Here is a 20937-nt window from a genome sequence, read left to right on the forward strand (position 1 = left end):
TCAACACATGTAGAGATAATGAAATCTACCCTGTAGTTACCATTCCAAATCAATGATATAGAAAAAAGCCTACATCCTGCACCTGGTAGGTATTCAGGAAATGGCAGTACTTATTGCCATCAGCTTGTTAGCTTAAGGTCATTTGCTGTCACAGGGTCACTAATGGCCACAGGGACCCATTTACACACACACCCCTTACTTATTTATTTTAAGCCTAACCCTTCTGAGAACACTGGAAGTGTTAACTTAATGCGCTTGAGTAAAATGCTATAGAATCATTGCAAAATTTAAAGAAGCCAGGAGAACAGAATTATAGGATTTAAAAAAAAGTTCCCTGGAAGTTCCCTTGTGGCCTAGTGGTTAGGATTCGGCGCTTTCACTGCTGTGGCCCGGTTCAATCCCTGGTAGGGGAACTGAGAGATCCTGCAAGCCGCGAGGCACAGCCAAATAAATAAATAACAAAATTAAATTCCTTGACAAATCACCTGGCCTGTCCCTGTGCCGCAGGAAGGACAATTGTCGGATCCATTCCAGTCAAATGAGACCATATCTATTCTGCAAGGTTTCCACAGTTAGGATGATTCCCCAACTCTCCCTCGGATGCCCAGTTAACATCTCACGTACAAAATGTACATGAATATCTAATCGATTTCCCTTACATTTTAGTTGAGCCCATTTGGTTTTTTCCATTGTCTTTAGGGCCTGGAACACATATGACATAATTATTAAATCACTTCTCAGACTTCTTTTCCTTAGCATCATAAACCTTTCATCACAGATCCAATTTTTCCCATTTTTAATCATCTTTCAAGTTCCCTGTGTCACCTCTGTAGTTGTAGAGATTGAAAGAGGTCAACAAATCCCATAAGAGAGAAAACGAGCTAATGGCCATTGTGTTTTATATTCTAATTATATATGTCAGTATTATGCTGTTACTTTAATGATGGCCCCATGTTAATGGCATGATTTTAAATACAACTAGATTTTCTCAATCGTCACACTTACACTGTATGTCTACCCCAACAGTTTGCTTGTCTTTGCCTATAAAATAATTCTTAACATTTTACAGCACTTTATAGTTTATTTAATAGTTCTACATGATCCCTACAACCATCCTGGATTAAAGCAAGGCAGGTATTATTTTTTACAGTTTAAAAAAATAAAAAAGGAAGTTCCGAGAGTTTCACTCCCCCATAGGCATGTAGTTAGTAAGTGACAACCAGAACCAAGACAGTTCAGCTGACATCCTTCAATCCAATGCGCCTTCCATTCTACAACCAAAATACACATACAACACTTTGGGTACACTTACTGAAATAGATGACTTTGTTATCACAATCCTATGGTTATGTCTGCCCTTTTCATAGCCTTTAAATTCATGTTCCATGCTCTTTATATTAGAAGAGGTTCTACCCTGACCTTCATTAAAGCTTTTACCAAAATAACTCTTTTATCCTCTCTCTTTCTAGAGCAAGTAAAGAGAACTTATCAACTTCCACTTAAATATGACATTGATCATGAGCATTTATTTGCTCTGCTTCCCAAAACCCTCTTTTAAATGAGGGTAATTTTTTAAAGGGAAGGATGAGTCCACAAGAATAAACAGACTGAGAGGGTAGACAGCAGAGTTGAGAGGAATATGTAGATGCTGTTAGAATGTAACATGCAGATTGGATGATGTAGCCAGTTAGACATTTATCAACCAGAACAGTATCTGGAATACAAGTCAAATCCAAAAAGATTCAGTAATGTTCTCTCAGTAAAATTTCTAGTAAGAATAATCTAAATTATCTAATAGTCTAAATAAACATTCAGTTCATAAAATGAACTTGAGACATTTCAGTCACCACGGCTCAGCTCTGAAGGACTGGGCTCAGGAAGACAGCAGCAACAGCCAAAAATGGTGGTGGTGAGAAAATGGCTGCTCTGGGACCAAAATCAGTCATCGAACCAAGTGTTATTTGACTACAGTTTGCCATAAGACAAATTTTTTAAGGAACAGATCAAACTGGATGAAAGCTGGGTACCTCTGGAGATAATATAATTCAACAGGTTAAAATCCCTCAGACTTTAATAGAAGTAGTAAGAAAATCAAAGTCAAAACCCATGAAAATAAATAAAGATAAAGCTAAAATCAGAAGCTCTCCATGCAAAACTCTCTGATGAGTATAAAATGTCTGATGACTGATGACCATAAAAAATGATGTAAAAACAGATCCATTTATATAAAAGGCTTCTCAACTGGTACAACCCTAGGTGACAAAAAGAAAGATTAGAAGATAAAGGTGAAGCACAAAATATTCAAATGAGAAACTGAGACCTCTGACCAAAAGCATAAAGAGAGACTCTCTAATACTTTTTGAGAAAGATTAATTTGCAAAAAAATAAAAGAGAGAGAGAGAGAAGGCAAAATGAAGTATAAGCTAAATTGAGAGCTAAAGAAGAAGAAAAACAGCAGTGCAATAAATGCTGAAATGAAATCTCTAGAAGATTAGATTTTTGCTGAGTTTTTTGGATGACTTAGATGATCCGACCTGTAGAGAAGATCTACACTTCCTTTCCTCAAACTGTGGGGAAATAAAGCGGATAGACTTTATCAGAGGTGCAAAGGAGAGAAATAATTCCATTTCATGAGAAAGCCGAAGCAGCACTAGATATAGCCGAAGAAGCCAATAACGGTAACCTCCAATTAAAGAACAAAGAAGAGAGGTGGGGAGTACCAGGAGAGAGAAAACACAGCGCTGAAAACAATCGCGGTGGATCAACCAGAATCCCTCAACAAATGGAAATCAAAAGGTCACAGATTTAAAGGAAAAGGAAAAGGAATTAAAGCTGCCTAGGTTGCGTCTGTTTAAGGAAAACTACAGTTTCAGAGCAAGAGGGTGAAAATTGACAGTTAATGATAAACATGATAAAAATGAAGCAGCTGGACGGTAAAAGTAGACAAAGAGTCTTCATCAAAACAATAGAAAACACAATGGTGCAGGAGACCAGTAGGGTAGCAAACAAATTTCTAGGTATTCAGCTGCTTCTATCTTTGGAGGTTTGAAAATAAGAAAATCAAATTAGACCCACTTCAATGTCCAGCTGTAAGAAAGGAAAGATTTGTGTGTGTGTGTGTGTGTGTGTTTTAACCTGTGTGTGTGGTTTAACCTGTCTTTTTGTTGTTGTTCAAATAAAGATTTTTTTAATGTATAGTTCTGCTTGTGTTATTTCAAATGATTCCAATATCAAAGGGAATGTATTTCCACTAAATTGCCTTCGTAATATAAGAATATATTAGTAAAAACTAATAAAATACATTATCAAGTAAAAAGAAAAAAACAAAAGAACTAAATCAAAGAGGGCAAATACAACTCAAACTGTCCCACTGCTTCATGGGAAAAAAGGTTCAAAGTTTAATGAAAAAATACAGGCTGCTAGAGTGACAGCCTTCTTTTCCCTTTCGGTCTAATTGCTGGCAAAAGGATGCAGAGGCAAGAAAATCTAATATTATAATTAAAATCTCCCCCCAAAATCAACTTTTCTTAAAAATACACTGAGGAAGATATATAGTAGCTTTTTTGGGGGTCTAATTGGCTTTATTCAATGATTCATGAATCAGGCAGCATCCCATCTATAGGATAGATGGGCTTTTCCTATAACAGCTTTAAATGAAAATATGCCTAGAGAACTATGCTGACCAAACTGTAGTCTAATCATTTTTATTTGTTCCACTTAAAATAAATAGCTTAGGGCTTCCCTGGTGGCGCAGTGGTTGGGAGTCCGCCTGCCGATGCGGGGGACGCGGGTTCGTGCCCCGGTCCGGGAGGATCCCACATGCCGCGGAGCCCGTGAGCCATGGCCGCTGAGCCTGCGCGTCCGGAGTCTGTGCTCTGCAGCGGGAGAGGCCACAGCAGTGAGAGGCCCGCGTACCGCAAAAATAAATAAATAAATAAATAAACAGCTTATAGACTTGCACATAAAAGACTGTTTTCCTCATGTTTATCTTCAACGTTGCTTCAGTGCATCCTGCTCACACTGTAAACATCTAACTCTGGTTATCTGTGACATCTGAAAAGAAAAATAATAAAGCACATGGCATGGTTTCAATAACTCACCATTTGAAAAACAAAGTAGGAGGCAGAAAAAATGCCTAAAGATCTAAGTTTTTATGCCTGAATGTGAGAGTATAGTGTCATTTTCAAAGGTTTTGAAACATAACCTAGAACTGCAAGAATACTGTTCAAAAAGAAAAGCTGAAGGCATGATTAGCTATAAGATGAAGGCTTCCAGAAAGAGTACTAAACAGATGTCTGAAGACTCCCAATCCTACCAGAAAAAGGACTTCAAGCAAACTAGTCCCCTTCCCATATCCTCCATTTATAAAAATGAGATGCCACTGCCCCTGGCCAGAAACTCAAACAAAGCAGAAAGCACCTGCATGTTGAAGACACAGGTTGAAGGTGCTGAAAAGGGCTGCTTCTCCCAAAATGTTTCCCATGGTCTATGGTAGTAACTGAAATTCTACCATGAGAAGTCCATTTTTAGACTTTTTTTTCCCCTTGTATAGAGAGATACGTAAAGAATAGGCAATGGATATAGACAACTTAAAGGATTATTAAACAAACACAAGGAACCATTATCCAGATCAAGAAATAGAATACCGCCGACGCCACAGAAGCCTCCCTACCAACCCCAATGCACACCTACTATGCGCCCTCCCCAATCATTCCCCCTCATCTCTCCACTGGAGGTGACCGCAGCCCTGATTTTTGTAATAATCATGTCCTTGATTTTCATTTTACCATTTAAACATGCATCCCTAAATAACACAGTTTACTTTTTGTTGTGTTTGAACTTTCTATGGATAGAATCATACTGAGGTATTTTGGAGGTATTCACATAAGGTTTCAGAGATTCATCCACTTACAATATTTATGTACTCAACCCACTGTTAATGGGCATTTGAGTTGCTTCCATTTGTGGCTCTTCTGAACAAATACAGCTATGCACATTCATGCACATGTCTCCTGATACACACGTGCTAGAATTTCTCTAGAGTATCTTCCAAGGTTGGAAGTACTGGAGCGTCAACTTTACTGGAAAATGACAAACTGTCTTCCAAAGTTAATATACCAACATACATATACACCAACTGTGTGCACAACAGAAATTCACTCTTTGAATTCATTCATGGTCTTCAAAAATTCACCACTGTAATGGAAATCCTACTAGGAGAAGAACACCCCATTAAGCTAGGTATACTCTTAGCAGAAGGTCTGCCTTCAGAATGGCAGTTGAGAATTGGACCAGAGGTGTACGCAAAGCACAGCTAATTCTGGAATAGGAAATCATGTCTAAAGAACAGTCCAAAGAAAAGAGCCCCTGACTGGGAAACCAAGTCTGGATGACACATTGCAATGGCAATGGTGATCCTTTCATGACATGTGGCGGACACTGAGATGGGGGAGAAAAGCAGATTAATAACTATAGGGAACAAAGTGCTGCAAAGGGGAAAAGACTGTTTTATGACTTAACTTAAGGCCACCAACTTTTAAATGTTTAATAACTCAGATCACCACCACTGATTATTCAAGAAATAGACTCAATAAGTCAGTTATATTATACCCAAGGATAACTTTTAATTTCTCAGGAAAACAAAGATATATAAATTCTGTTGGCAGCCACTGCTATTATGTCTAACATTCAAGGAAAAAAAGAAATTGGACTTTATTTTACTGAACACAGTTAACTAAGCTTCTATCAACAAAAAATTTCAGATAAATACTAAATCTAGGTACCTTGGTTACACATTAAGCAGAACTAAAATCAGTGGTAAATTTGGGATAAGATGCTGACATCACCAAATCAAACACTGTTACTTCCTACTATTCCTGCATTTCCTACTGAGAGAAATAGCGTTGCCTAAGATTAGACAAAAACATGATAGAATAGGATTCAAATCCAGATCTGTTCTACCGTCAAAAGTTATATACTCTTTAGAAGACTGAAATGCAAGGTGGAGTAATTATGCCACCTCACTCCACTAATCTAAAAATGGTTGTAGAAGTTTCAGTTATACAAGGTAGGTCAGCGGTAGAGATCTACTACACAGCAGAGTACCTGTAGCTAACAATACTGTATTGTATACCTAAAATTTGCTAAGAGGGTAGATCTTAAGTGTTCTTACCACCAAAATTAATAATAAGATAAAGCAGATGGGAGGAAATTTGGGGGGTTGATGGACATTCTATGGCCGTGACTATTTCACAGGTACAAACTTAATCCCCGAACTCATCAAGTTGTATATGTTAAATATGAACAGCTTTTTATATGTCAATAATACCTCAATAAGGTTTTTCTTTTTTTAAAGGTTGTGAAAGAATGTAGCAACTGATAAAATTTAACACGTTTCAGAAAACAAAGCAAAATTTGAATTTGTAAGAGGAAATATAAGAGAACATATCTTTGTGATCTGGAGGGAAAGATGAATTTCCCAAACAAGGCACAAAACAACACAAACTGTAAGACAGAAAGTTGATAAATTCAATTACATTAAAACATAAAACCATGCACCAAAAGATACCATTACAAAAGTAAGAGAAAAATCCCATAATAGAAGATATCTGTAAAAATAAACATCCAAAGTATCAAGAATATATTAAAAATATATGTCAATGAGAAGCAAACAAGCCAAATGGTCAGTGAATGTGTGCAGGCCGTCCACAGAAGCAAGCTAGCACAGCAAAAAAAAAGATGCTCGGCCTCAACAGTTAGCTAAGGAAATGCAACCACCCAGGCCTCCACGCCAGCTCAGACACTCCCTCACGATTTTATACTAGAGTACATCATTACCATCATTTACAACCTCTGCCCCACTAGACCCAAACTTGAAATGCTCCACTCTATGGCCGCCTCTTCCCCACTTTCCGACTCATACCCCTTCAAGGAGGTCAACAATCCTTCTGCACAGAGAAATCTATAGTCCACTGATCCCACTGTCTTTCCTCTGCCCCTCACCTCTCTCGTGCCTGCCCGTCTCTCTTTACCCAGCTTGAACGCAACGGCAATCATCCTAATCACCCCTTTTATTTTCTCACCTCGTTGCATTTGCTGGGCTGAACAACGATATAATCATGATTAAATCCTACTCTCCATCCCTCCATACCTGCACCCACACAGCAGGATGTGAATGGGGGGAAAACACACCTTTTCTCACCTTAAATTCATGACCATCAACCTCCCGTGGGCGGCCATGAGCACCCAGCAACCATACCACATTTTCCTATTTCATTCAGTTTCCCACTCTCTAGACAGCTGTTTCTTTTTTTTTTTAGTACTTTTTTATTACTGAAATGCAGTTGATTTACAATATTATGTTAGTTTCAGGTATGCAGCAAAGTGATTCAGTCTATTTTTTCAGACTATTTTTCGTTATAGGTTATTATAAGATACTGAATCTAGTTCCCTGTGCTATACAGTAAATCCTTGTTGCTTATCTATCTTATGTACAGTAGTTTGTACTTGTTAATCCCATGCTCGTAATTTATCCCCCTCCCTTCCCCTTTGGCAAACATGAGTTTGTCTTCTATACATAACTATTTCTTAACTTCTACTCTCTCCTCACATTTCCAACACCTCCTCCCTGACTCTCACTGACAACTTTCTCATTTCACTAAGAAAACAGAAGCAATCAGAAGACGGCTTCCTCAAGCCCCCATCACATCTACCCACCTACTACCTACACCTATGCCCAAATATTCTGGGTTTCCTCCAATTACAGTTGAAAAACTGGCCCAGCCCCTGGCAGTGGGCAATCGCTCCATCTGTACAAACGATTCCATCACCTCATGTGGACCAAAGAACACAGATCCAGCAATTCTCACCTCTTCTCACATTATTTTTGACCTCTTTTCTGGATCTTTCTATCAACAGATAAACATGCAATCACTTCTCCCATGTTTAAAAAATATGTTTTGACCCACTTCCTCCACCAGCCCATTATTCTCCTTCCCTTTATAAACAAAATTCCTCAATATTAATAGTTGTTTATACTTTCTGTCTCAAATGTCTCTCCTTCCATATTCTTTTTGAATCCAAGAAAGAATTTATCCCACCACTCCAACAAAACTGCTGTAGCTAAGCTCACCAGTAACCTTATGTTGTTAAATTCAACTGTTAATTCTTGGTTGTCGTCAGCTGTGTTTGACACAAATCCCTCGTTCTTCCTGGAAACACTCCTTCATTCCTTCTTCATTCTCCTTGCTGTTTTTTTCTCATTTCCCTAACCTCTAGACACTGTGGTACCCAGGGCTCAGTAGTTTTCTACTCAATAACTCCCTTGGTCATCCTCACGCATTCTCATGACTTTAAATACCATCTGGCATCACCCAAATGTTTATCTCCTGTCCAAACCCGGGTCCTGAACCCCAGATACCTTTATCCAACAAGCTACTTGGAAATATTTCCAATACTTCCTGTTGGGTGTTGTGCTAGGTCTCTTGCAGTTATCACTCCAGGTTCACTCTCCACCCGTCCCCTCTCTGTTCTGCCCTAGGAGGTTGATCTATATGGATCACAGCTTCAGGCTTCCCTTGCCTTCTGACTTCCAGTAGGTTAGGCTTATGGGGGAGCTTTGGAAGGAGAATGAAGGAGAAAAGGAGTCTAAGACCAGAGCACTTATTCTCCTGTCCCTCTCCCTGTAGAGTCACCTTTGCTGGCTACATCTTTAGACCAAAGGTGATTCATCCTCTCAAGGCAAACTTCTCACATGAAGCTCTCCTTCAGAGTTCTAGTAACAGGGGTGGTAACATCTCTGCCTTTACCTGCCCTCCCAATGCTGTACTATCTTTGTGCTTTCCCTACGTGCTACCTGTAACTTTGGAAATGCTTCCTTCATTAAAACTTCTTTATAATTATATTGACTGTACCATCTAGTTCCTACAGGATTTGGACTAATACAGATGTCTAACTGGCATCTCAATTTTAACACGTGCAAACTGAGCACCTCCTATAGTTTTATCCATCTCATTTAATGTCAAACCCCTTCTTCTAGCTCTGCAGGCCACAATCTTGGTGTCATCCTTGTGCATCTCTTAATCTCACACCCCACATGTGCAAGTCTGATCTTATACCCTCCATTTGCAGTTCTTTCAAAATAGATCCGAAACTCAACCATGTTTCACCACCTCCACCGCTACCACCCTAGCCCCAGCCACCATCAGTACTTGTCTGCATTGCAGTCGGCCCTTCATATCTGCAGGTTCCACATCCGCAGATTCAACCACAGACAGAAATCTGCAGATACAGAACCCACGGAAACAGAGGGCTAGCTCTACTACACCATTTTATGCAAGGGACTTAAGCATCCACAGATGTTGTTATCCACTGGGGGTCCTGGAACCAAACCGCCATGGATACCGAGGAACAACTGTATTTCAGTAGCCTCACTGGTCTACCTGCTCCCTCCCTCACCAGTCTTCAGGTTATTCCAACTCAGCAGCCAGAATGATCCCGTTAAAACAAGAGTTCGCTATATCACTCTTCTATTCAAAACCCTCCAGTGGCTGCACATTTCACTCTGAGTAAAAGCCAACATCTTTATAATGGCCTACAAGCCTCCAGGCGATCTGGCCACGCGACGCATCTCTGACCTCACCGCCTACCTGCTCACTTTGCTCCAGCCACGCTGGCCTCTCTGCTATTTCCTTTACTCCTATCTCAAAGCCTTTGAACTTGCTCCCGCCTCTGCCCGGAACACTCTTCCCACAGATATCCTCAATGCCTGCTCCCTCACCTTTCTCCGGTCTTTTATTCAAATGTCATCTTATCAGTAAGACTTTCTCTGGCCACCTTTCTAAAATTGTAAAGGCCCCTCCTCACTTCACTTCTACCCTAAGCAATTATAGCCATTTGACATCTTACATAGTTTCCTTTTCTTTATTCTGTGTCTGCACCCTCTAGAATGTCAACTCCACGAGGCAGGTGTTTGTGTCTGTTCTGTTTCACTTGTGTATGCTCAGCCTCTGAAACGGTACCTGGAAATGGTGGGTGCTCCAATAATTGAAGGAACCTCAACTAGATACCACTCAATCAACTGGCCACAATAAAAAAATTTTTTAAAAGCCTAACAGGGCTTCCCTGATGGTGCAGTGGTTGAGAGTCCGCCTGCCAATGCAGGGGACACGGGTTTGTACCCCGGTCCAGGAAGATCCCACATGCCGCGGAGCAGTTAGGCCCGTGAGCCATGGCCGCTGAGCCTGTGCATCCGGAGCCTGTGCTCCGCAACAGGAGAGGCCACAACAGTGAGAGGTCCGCATACCGCAAAAAAAAAAAAAAAAAAAAAATGTCTAACAGTGCTACATATTGGCAAAGACAGCGGACTCTAGGAAGTTCAGCTCATCTCCTCTTTGGAGAGCATTTTGGCAATATCTAGGAAAGTTTATGATGCGCATGTCTATGATGTTTTTACTGGGTTGTATATTTATTAATACAAACAATGATAGTATACTAAAAAATCAGAATCATTCCAAGGAGTATGGTCAGTGATATTTTTTCTGGGTTGTATATGTATTTATACAAATAAGGACAGTATACTAAAAATCAGAATCATTCCAAGGAATATGGTCAGCCTATCTAGAGGACATTCTTAATATTTTAGGATCACAGAATGAACTCCACTTCTCAAAAGTAATCCAATATAGCCTACCCCACCATAGAGGAAGAAAGCACGGAAGCTCTTCTCAGGCTTACGCTGTAGTGAAAAGAAAATGATAGATCAGCAGCAAACTGGGAAAGAAATGTAAGCACATATCAAGATGTGACAGTTGTGATCTCCCAAGAAACTAATCACCGATAAACAAACCACTTAAGAAATCAGTAAGCAAAGACAGACTACAAGAAAAATATACATATAAGACCCAAACCATGCCAGGCTTTTAGTTATAAATAAAACGCTACAATAAATAACCAAAATCATAAGCCAATGTGCATAACTGTTGGATTAAACTAGCATTCTGAATTGCTTTCAAACATTTATGCAGTCTCTTTTATTGCCAGATACCGTCCTAGTAACTTGACTACACAACTGATTCAATTAAATCCACTGGTAGGCAGTCCACATGTTAATTTTATGCACTACTTCAATTTGCCCCCTAAATCTTTTAGTGGGACAGCTGGTAAAAATTGAAACTGATGAGCCCACATTTTATCCTTCTCCTATCTTGAAAAAAAGTGCTTATAAATCCATAACTGGCCAAAATGCAGGTAATGAGAGGGAAACACTCATCTGAGTGGCAAAAAGATGAGCTACCAGTCCCTGAACAACGAGTTGGATGCCATCATCCAAACAAGGGGGTTACGCTACGTGGCATAAACATAACGACCCCAGGCTGAATCTGCTCTCCTACTCAAATCTAATACTCTCCCCACTTACCTCTTCGTTTCCTACTCAAAGGGTTTATTCTATTAACTTGGAAGACAATTCATCACTTTATGATACTTAGTTTGGTGCAGACATTCAAAAATACAGGCAGATGAGAAAAAAGAAAGGCACAACTCAACAGCAACATAAAAGCTGGGGAGAAGAAGAAATTCAAAGCCAACTGTCTGAAAATATTACTTTCACTTTATTTCCGTTTCTCATAGCTTCATCCTTTAAATTTTTTTTTAACCTGGCAACTTTTTTGAGGTAATTGTAAATTCAGATAGTTATAAGAAATAATACAGCAAGATCTCCTACACGGTTGGCCCCGATGATAACATTTTGCACAACTATAGTATAATATCCCAACCAGGAATTGACATTTGACATAGATAGAATCCACTAATCTTATTCAGATTTCCCGTTTTATTTGCACTCACTTTTACGTGTGTGTATGTAAGAATTTGTGTGTCCACCACCACAATCAAGATATTGATCGGTACCAGCACTGCAAGGATCCTTCGTGTTGCCCTTTCATGAGCACATCCACCTCCCACCCACTCCCCATCCGTAACTCCTGAAAACCAAAAGTCTAGCCACCATTTTTCCTTTGAATTCTTATGCCACACGCTGGTAGGGAACAGCCCTCTATACAACCAGCCCTGGTCCATTTCCTGTTACTACTCTCAGGCTTCACACTGCTGTGCGTTGCTCAACGGAGTCAATCTTAAACAGCTGGTCAAAGAAGGGATGAGTGTCTCCCCTTGCTGACAGAGAAGACTGTCCAAAACCAACAAAGAAAGTATCAGTATTCAGACACATATGGCTACAATATGTGCCTACCCACTAATATGTACGTTCTTGAGTATAAAAGGAAAAAAGAATGTATATTCTAGAAACTTTGTAAACCTTTGTATAAACTTCAGTACTAATTCCTCTGAAATCAAAGAAAACACTTCTGTTTCTCAGCCTACCCAATTTAGAGGGGCATAGTTTAGCATTTTTCATTCCTATAAAGCCTTTTACCTTTCAACCAGGACTGAAGTCTTTCTACATCAGTACATGGAAACCCAGATTTCCATTTAAAGAAATGTCACTTTTTCCTTGCCAACCATTAAACACACTGTCCTTTACCTGGATTTAAAATCCAAAGAACAAACAATGAATTTCTAGTTATTAAAATGCTATTTAAAAAGGAACATAAATGCCTATGCAACTTTCATAGCACTAAGCAGTCCGCACGCAACTGGAATTCATACCTGCAGAGCTGAGGAGAACGCTGAAATCTGTCCCCCTCTGTGATTCTCCACTTTCATTATCGACCTCTTTGTCAGTATCTTGATATCGATCCCAGTTAGAAACTATCTTCCTTTTAGAATAATTTCCCTGTTCTTCATTCTCTTCTCCATAGGTCTCTGCATCACTGTCATCATCGACCTGCAATCATTAGAGACAAATTGATAAGCAGGCAGTGGAAATCTTAACCTTAGTAGCCTTAGCAGTAAAAATTTTTAAAAACAAATGAAAACAAAAAAATAGTACATAGGTATAAAGAGCACATCTTATAAACCAAGCTTTATGCAAGTATTAAATAATATTTCAAGAGAACCCCACTACATCAGAATGTACTTTCAGTGTAAACTCTTCATTTAGCTGTGCAAAGGAAATCTGATGAGATCCTACCTAAAATCTGTGTAACTGAATCACTGAAGTCTACCCGCAATGTAATCCTATTTCAAGAGTTGTTTCTTCTTACTGAAATAGTCAAGGCTGTAAGAGTCTTAAATTCAAAAGACTTTAGGATGGAAATTAGTTCTTCCAGTTTACAGATTTTACAAACACATTCCGTAAGTATATTTTATAAGCTTTAAATGGGAACCTACTCAGACGCATTCCAGAGAACAGTTTCCAGACTTGGGCATTATTAAGACAGCATGCAGAAAAATGCAGAATGTGAGAAATTACAAAAGATAAAGGGTCTAGTTTCTTCAACAAATAAATTGCAAGGAAAAAAAATGATGGGGGAGGAGGGAGAAACCTATAGATTAAAAGAGCTTAATAACACACCATTGTAAAGCAATTATACTCCAATAAAAATGTTTAAAAAAAAACGCTTAGGGCTTCCCTGGTGGCGCAGTGGTTGAGAATCTGCCTGCCAATGCAGGGGGCACGGGTTCGAGCCCTGGTCTGGGAAGATCCCCCATGCCGCGGAGCAACTGGGCCCGTGAGCCACAATTACTGAGCCTGCACATCTGGAGCCTGTGCTCCGCAACGAGAGAGGCGGTGATAGTGAGAGGCCCGCGCACCGCGATGAAGAGTGGCCCCCGCTTGCCACAACTAGAGAAAGCCCTCGCACAAAAACGAAGACCCAACACAGCGATAAATAAATAAATAAAGCAAACTGTCAACAAGTAAAAATAAATAAACACTAAAAAAAAAAAAAGCTTAATGGACACGTAACCATTGTAATGTTGGGAACTTATCTGTACTCTGATTCAAACACTATAACTAGAGAAAATCACTTATAAGACTATTGAAGAAATGTGAACAAGACATTCTCTTATATTAAGGAAATATTGTTATTTTATTTACTTATTGTTTGGTGTGATACCATTTTTTTTTAATGTTTTTATCTTTTAGAAATAAATATTGAACTATTTATGGATGCAAAGATATGACATGTGGGTTTGCTTCAAAATAATAGGTGGAGAGGAATTGTGGGTAGAGATGAAATAAACGGCATAATTGATCATTTCTGAAGCTGGATGATGAGTACATGGAAATTCATTATATTATTCTATTTTAATATGTGTTTGAAATTTTCCATAATAAAAGATTAAATTTTAGGGGCTTCCCTGGTGGCACAGTGGTTGAGAGTCCGCCTGCCGATGCAGGGGACAGGGCTTCGTGCCCCGGTCCGGGAAGATCCCACATGCCGCAGAGCGGCTGGGCCCGTGAGCCATGGCCCGTGAGCCATGGCCCCTGAGCCTGCGCGTCCGGAGCCTGTGCTCCGCAATGGGAGAGGCCACAACAGTGAGAGGCCCGCGTACCGAAAAAAAAAAAAAAGATTAAATTTTTAAAAAGCTGTATATAGAATCTAAAGATACAATTCAAAGGAGTATCCCAAAGATTATAAAATCCTTACCAAGAAAAGAATTTGTGAAATATATTAAAATAATCCATCTGTACAGGATGAGTTAGACTTTTTTAAAGTAAGTTTTTAATAACACAGAAACAGGCATGTACATTGCAGAAAATTAGGAGGGAAAGACAAGTAAAAATATTAAAACCCCACATTCCCATCACCCGGGAGTACCATTACTAACACCTTAAGTGTATATACTTCCAGATCTTTTACTATATAAATATTTATATATACTTTTTCTTGGTCACCAGAGTTATTCTCCACTTCTGCATTTCAGTAAATTTCATTTCACGTAACATCCAGACTATTTCCAAATTTCCCTAACTGACCAAAAAAATTTCCTTTACAGTTGGTTTGTCTAAGCCAGTATCCAATTCAAGATCATGCGTTGTATCTCAGTGCTTGTCCCTTAAGTCTCTTTGAATCTAGTACAACCTCTATTTTTATGACATTGATTTACTGAAGAGACCAGTACAGGTAGAATGCAAAAGGACCCATCTTCTGTCTGGCTGATTCCTTGTGGTGTTAGTATATTAGTTTACAGGAAATAGTGGATAAAAAATTTTTTTTAATCTAAACACCCAATAGAGTCAGGTATTTTTTGGCTAAAATACATCACAGATGGTGCTCTGAACCTTATATTACATCACATCAAATGACAGCTGATAAATGGCTAAGCCAACATAAGTAAAGCTGAGATTAACCAATGAATTTGGATGATGAAGCCTGATCCACCCACTGTATGGATATGTTTTCCCTGTTACATCTAGGAAATTGTCTGTGTAGTGTTATTTTGGTCCACTACAAATTTCTAGTTCCCCAATCAACCATTCACGTAACAAATTTAACAGTAGGCAACAGTCCTCACCTGAATCAAATTTCATAAGTTTTCATGAAACAATGGAGTAACTGACCTTTCACAATCACTTTCAGCACTCAAATATCATCATAAACCTCCTTGACAGCACACAAAAAAATGGCAATCCACATTATATTCTAGAAATTGCAGACACTGCCTGAAACCTAGAGGTTTCCTACCATTCCTGCAAGTTTCTCAGAACCATAAGATGCTGGCAGATTAAAGGTATGTGACGGAATGATACCTGCTATATAAATAACAAATACCAGGAACATTCCAAAGAAAATAGCTTCCCAACTGATGAGAATTTGGGGAATAGAACTACAGCTGAAAAATACTTGCAGGGTTTAATTTGAGAAAATCCAATATTCTTTTGCTGACCCACTGGGTGAACAGAGTTCAGAGAGTCTTCTCCAGTTAGTAAAAAACTTTGAACACAGATATAGCCATAGCAAAAATGTAACCCTGAGCAAAATAATTAGCTTGATGTGAAAGGATTATGATCTGAAACACCCAAGGAAGTATTAACACAGAAATAACCACTGAAATGGAAGACTGGAGACCTAGATAGAATTAATGACCCTGCCATCACCTCATTTAATATTTACAGAGTGTTTATAATAGGCTGGGCCTCACACAGCTGAATGACTCACTAATTCCCAAATTAGAAGAATCACTGAACAAGAATCTCATTACCTCCACCCAACAGTGGAGACAAGAAAAGTCGTCATTAGCCTCCATCACAAGAGGGTAGTAAAAGTAATAAAGTTTAGAATACATTTGATGTAACTTAGAGAAAGGTGTATCTTAAAAACTCCTAGAGATTTTATGTTTGGTTCATCTGGCAAAAATCTGGGACAAAAAATAAAATATGCATAGTCCCATGATGGAGAGAAAGAACAGAACAAATAAGAAAATACTGATGAAAGCAATGTGAAAACTAAATAGGAAGGCATCATTATTATGTTAACCTCATCATTATGAAATAAGTCTGGTGTATACTGTGAACTATAAGTCACTGATGAAAGAAATCGACAGTACAAATAAATGGAAAGCTAGTTCATGTTTACAGATTAGAAGAATTAATAGTTAAAATGTCCATACTACCCAAAGCAATCTACAGATTCAGTGCAATCCCTATCAAAATTCCAATGGCATTTTTCACAGAAATAGGACAAACAATCCTAAAATTCGTAAGGGAACACAAAAGACCCCAAATAGCTAAAGCAATCTTGAAAAAGAAGAACAAAGCTAGAGGCATAACACTTCCTGATTTCAAACTATATTACAAAGCTATACCAATTAAAACAGTATGGTATTGGCATAAAAACAGACACATAGCTCAATGGAACAGTATAGAGAGCCCAGAAATAATCCCATGCATATATGGTCAAGTAATTTATGACAAAGGAGCTAAGAATATACAATGGGGAAAAAAACAATCTCTTCTTTAAATGGTGATGGGAAAACTGGAGAGCCACATTCAAAAGAATGAAACTGGGCCCTTATCTTACCCCATACACAAAAATTAACTCAAAATGGATTAAAGACTTGAATGTAATACCTGAAACCATAAAACTCCTGGAAGAAACATAGGTGATAAATTCCTTGACATAGGTCTTGGGAATGAGGTTTTGGATTCAACAACAAAAGTAAAAATAAACAAGTGGGACTACATCAAACTAAAAAGCTTCTGCGCAGCAAGGGAAACTACCAACAAAATGAAAAGGCAACCTACAGAATGGGAGAAATATTTGCAAATCATATCTGATACAGCCTCTCTTCCAATAACTGATTTTAAAAGCAACTGTACAAAACAATATGTGCACAATTATATTTCTATACGTTACAGACCCAACAATACATTTGCCAATAACAGCAAAAAGGATGTGAGTGGGAGCAAAACTGTATTAGTCTAAGGAAATAACTCTATATGGGGAATACACAAAAACAAATGAAAAAGACTAGAAATAGGAAATAAGAAGGCTCTTGTAACAAAAGCCATAAATATATGCTTACTCTTCTTTCTTCTCTCATATTCTTTAAGAGATATAAAATTATATAAGGCAATAATTATAACAATGTGTTACTGGTTTTGTAACATGGATGTAATATGTATAACAACAATGCCACAAGAAAGGGAAATGGGGACTAGAGTGTATTGGAGTAATGTTTCTATATCTCATTGGAATTAACTTATCTGATGCAGATTCTAATAAATTAAAAGGTATATGGTAAGCCCTAGAGCAACCATTAAGGAAATAACTACAAAAAAGTGAAAAAAATCATTAAAGGAATTAAAATGTTACATTAGAAGTATTCACTTGGTGCAAAAGAAAGCAGTAAAGGAGGAACAGAGGAATGATATACATGAGACATGTGGAAAACAGAAAGTAAAATGCAGATACAAATATCCAACTGTATCAATAATAACATTAAATATGAATAGATTAAATGAAACAATTCAATCAAAAAGGCAGAGACTAGCAGAATAGATTTTTTAAAATCCAACTATATGCTGTCTACACTAGACATGTTAGATTCAAAGATAAAAATATCATTAAAATGAAGTAAGAGGATGGAAAAAGATATTCTATGCAAAACAGTTCGCCAAAGAGATCTAGAGTGGCTACACAAATATGAGACAAAATAGACTTCAAGGCAAAACTGTCATAAGAGACAAAAAAGGACACTATACAAGGAGAAAAGGGGTCAATCTATCAGAAAGATAACAACTGTAAACACTTAAACATATGTTCCTAAAGATCCCCGTAATGTATGAAGCAAAAACTGACAGAATTGAAGGGAAAAATAGTTCAACAATATTTGGAAACTTCAACACCTCATTTTTGATAATGGCTAGAGCAACTAGACAAAAGGTACCAATACACACAGCAGAACAAATAAAAATGTTTACTCACTGAAGCTGTAGTCCTATTTAACTTACGACAATAATTTACATTAACTTGCAATCAGCTTAATTTAACTGGCCAGCCTATGAACATCATGTTTGGGCAACATTATTTTTTAAATATCCTCTTACCTTTTCTTTCAAAACAGCAACAGTCTTTAAAGATTATGTTTATCATTAAGAGCTTGCAGATAAGCCAGTAAAATCTGGGAAGTTACTAATACATAACAGCTAGACAACAGATCCTATTTAAAGCCTTTTATACTCAGGAACCTAGCTTTTGAAGGTCCCTGTTCTACTTTCTTCTGGAGTAAATGGGTGTAGAAAAAGCTTTCCTGCTTTGAACCTAATAAGGAGGTTGAAAATAGTCAATCACACATTTTTCAACAAACTCGTATGTTTCTCACAAAATGTAATTACACCACAGAAGCGAACAGGTGGGATAGAAAAATATGAAAGAACACTTTTAAGGAAACCCTCCTACAGAAAGTAACTGGAAACTGATTTCAGTAATTAAGTAATAATGTCAAATATATCCAACCAAAAATGTTACACTGTGTATAATTTGAAAATTATATTAATTCATCCTACTATAAAATTTTTAAATGTTATCAAGCTTTAAAATATATCATTAGTTAATAATCTAGTTGCCAACTTTTATATTTTTAACCCTATTAAGGTTATTTTTTTCTCACATAACCATTTGGACCCTAAGCAGCAACTGATACGTCACTATTTTTTATTGAAGTGTAGTTGATTTACAACATTGTGTTAGTTTCAGATGTACAGCAAAGTGATTTAGTTACACCTACATATTTATCTACTTTTTTCAGATTCTTTTCCCTGATAGGTTATTACAAAATACTGAGTATAGTTCCCTGTGCTATATAGTAGGTCCTTGTTGGGCATCACTATTCTTTTTAATTATGCTTTTAATAAAAAAAAATTCACACGCCATCACGGTTAAAGAGTTCAATGACAGCTTTCGGTATTAGAAAAGTGTGCTAGCAAAAATAACTTTTATATATCATTTCAAGAAGCTAAATTTTAATAAATGATTGAATAAAAAATATAGTATATACCTAGTATACAGGTATACTAAGAAGGACATTTCCATTTGTCATTGTGTATTAAATAAAATACACATTACAGCATGACCATACTTGAAAAAATTAGTAAATGCAATATATGGCATATATATATAAATTATCTATTGAGCCCAGAACAACGTACGGAGTATTTGAGCTCCAAAATACTGTGGCCATTAAGAATGGGAAAAAAAGTGATCCAGACTGTATTCACATTCAATCTGTATTCAATTTGCTTGTTTCTCTAGCAAGAGCATTATATACAGCCTCTTTTCTTGTCCCTCCTTGTGATCGGTATACGGGAAAGAAGAGAGGGTGGAGGCACCTGAGAACAGAGAAAATGGTAACCCAACCCTCAAAGCAGCTGTTCAGTGACACTTCTCCACACGCCCCCTCACTCACCCCAGTCCTTATATCTTTCTTTCTCAGGTCTTTCTTTCTCACCTGTGTTATTGTTTCAGCACATTGCTAAAAACAGGAGGCATAGAAAGCCAATTACCATTTGCTGGCAGCCCACCTAAGACCTTGAGAGTTTACTGCTTCCATGATTTAAGGGCAGTCTGGGAAATTAGACTGCAGTAACTTTCATTGGGCCAACTGGTGATTTTATTTTTTTTCACATTTTAAAATAATAGCTTTATTGATGTCTAATTCACATACCATGCAATTCACCCATTTAGCGTATGTAATTCAATAGTCTTTAGTATATTCACAACATTGTGTAACAATCACCACAATCAATTTTAGGACATTTTCATTACCCCAAAAAGTCTGTACCCATTAGCAGTCACTCTCCATTTTCTAGAAAGCCCCAGAAAACCACTAATATACTTTCTGTCGCTACAGATGTGCTTATTCTGGACATTTCCTATAAATGAACTCACTTCTATGGCTGAATTCTTTCACTTAGCATAATGTTCTCAAGGCTCGTCCATGTTGTAGTGTGTGTCAGTACTTCGTTCCTTTTACTGTTGAATAATATTCCATTGTATGCATAGACCACATTTTATTTATCCATTCGTTCCAACTGGTGATTTTAAACTCTACTTCGTGTTTGTCCTTTTATAGAGTCCTTATGGAAAGGAGGGTGGGAGTGGCAATAGAACGAATCAGTTTCGCTTTATCTGCTTTACAACTTGAGCTCCATTTAAGAATTCAGGCTTAAAAAGGTTGAAAAACTACCAAATTAATCCACCTTGTAAGTCCCAACTCCCAGGTAAAATTCTACGAATCAACATCAACAATTTTTCCGGTAGAGAAGGCACTAAATGCAACTATAAGGGAGACAATTTGCTTCTTGCTGTGGTTATGCTCTAAGTCACACAAATTAACCAGAAAAGCAACTAAGAGGCCTTCAAGTAAGAACCCTGCTTTATCAAAACATTTGACTAAAAGGTTTTACATACACAAAAATAATCAACCTTCGTATAAAGAGTGCATGTAAACCAAGCATCCCTGGGTAAAGCTCAGTGTACAAAACATATTCCCCTCTATCACAGCCATTGACAGTTTACTCTTCCTAAGAAGGCA

General features: G+C 37.8%; 1 protein-coding gene and 1 long non-coding RNA gene across 2 annotated transcripts in view; one reads left to right on the forward strand and one right to left on the reverse strand.

Annotated features, from left to right (window-relative positions):
* Positions 1-20937, reverse strand: part of AVEN (apoptosis and caspase activation inhibitor) — a 197251-nt gene that overhangs the window by 145566 nt on the left and 30748 nt on the right. The window contains exon 2 of the mRNA XM_004274038.4: positions 12664-12841. Within this exon, the coding sequence (XP_004274086.1) occupies positions 12664-12841 (178 nt within the window). The remainder of the gene's footprint in view (positions 1-12663; positions 12842-20937) is intronic.
* Positions 9921-20937, forward strand: part of LOC125963408 (uncharacterized) — a 500580-nt gene continuing 489563 nt past the window's right edge. The window contains exon 1 of the long non-coding RNA XR_007475356.1: positions 9921-10293. This is a non-coding gene — a long non-coding RNA (uncharacterized LOC125963408). The remainder of the gene's footprint in view (positions 10294-20937) is intronic.

The sequence above is a fragment of the Orcinus orca genome, chromosome 2 (assembly GCF_937001465.1).
Source record: "Orcinus orca chromosome 2, mOrcOrc1.1, whole genome shotgun sequence".
NCBI lineage: Eukaryota > Metazoa > Chordata > Mammalia > Artiodactyla > Delphinidae > Orcinus > Orcinus orca.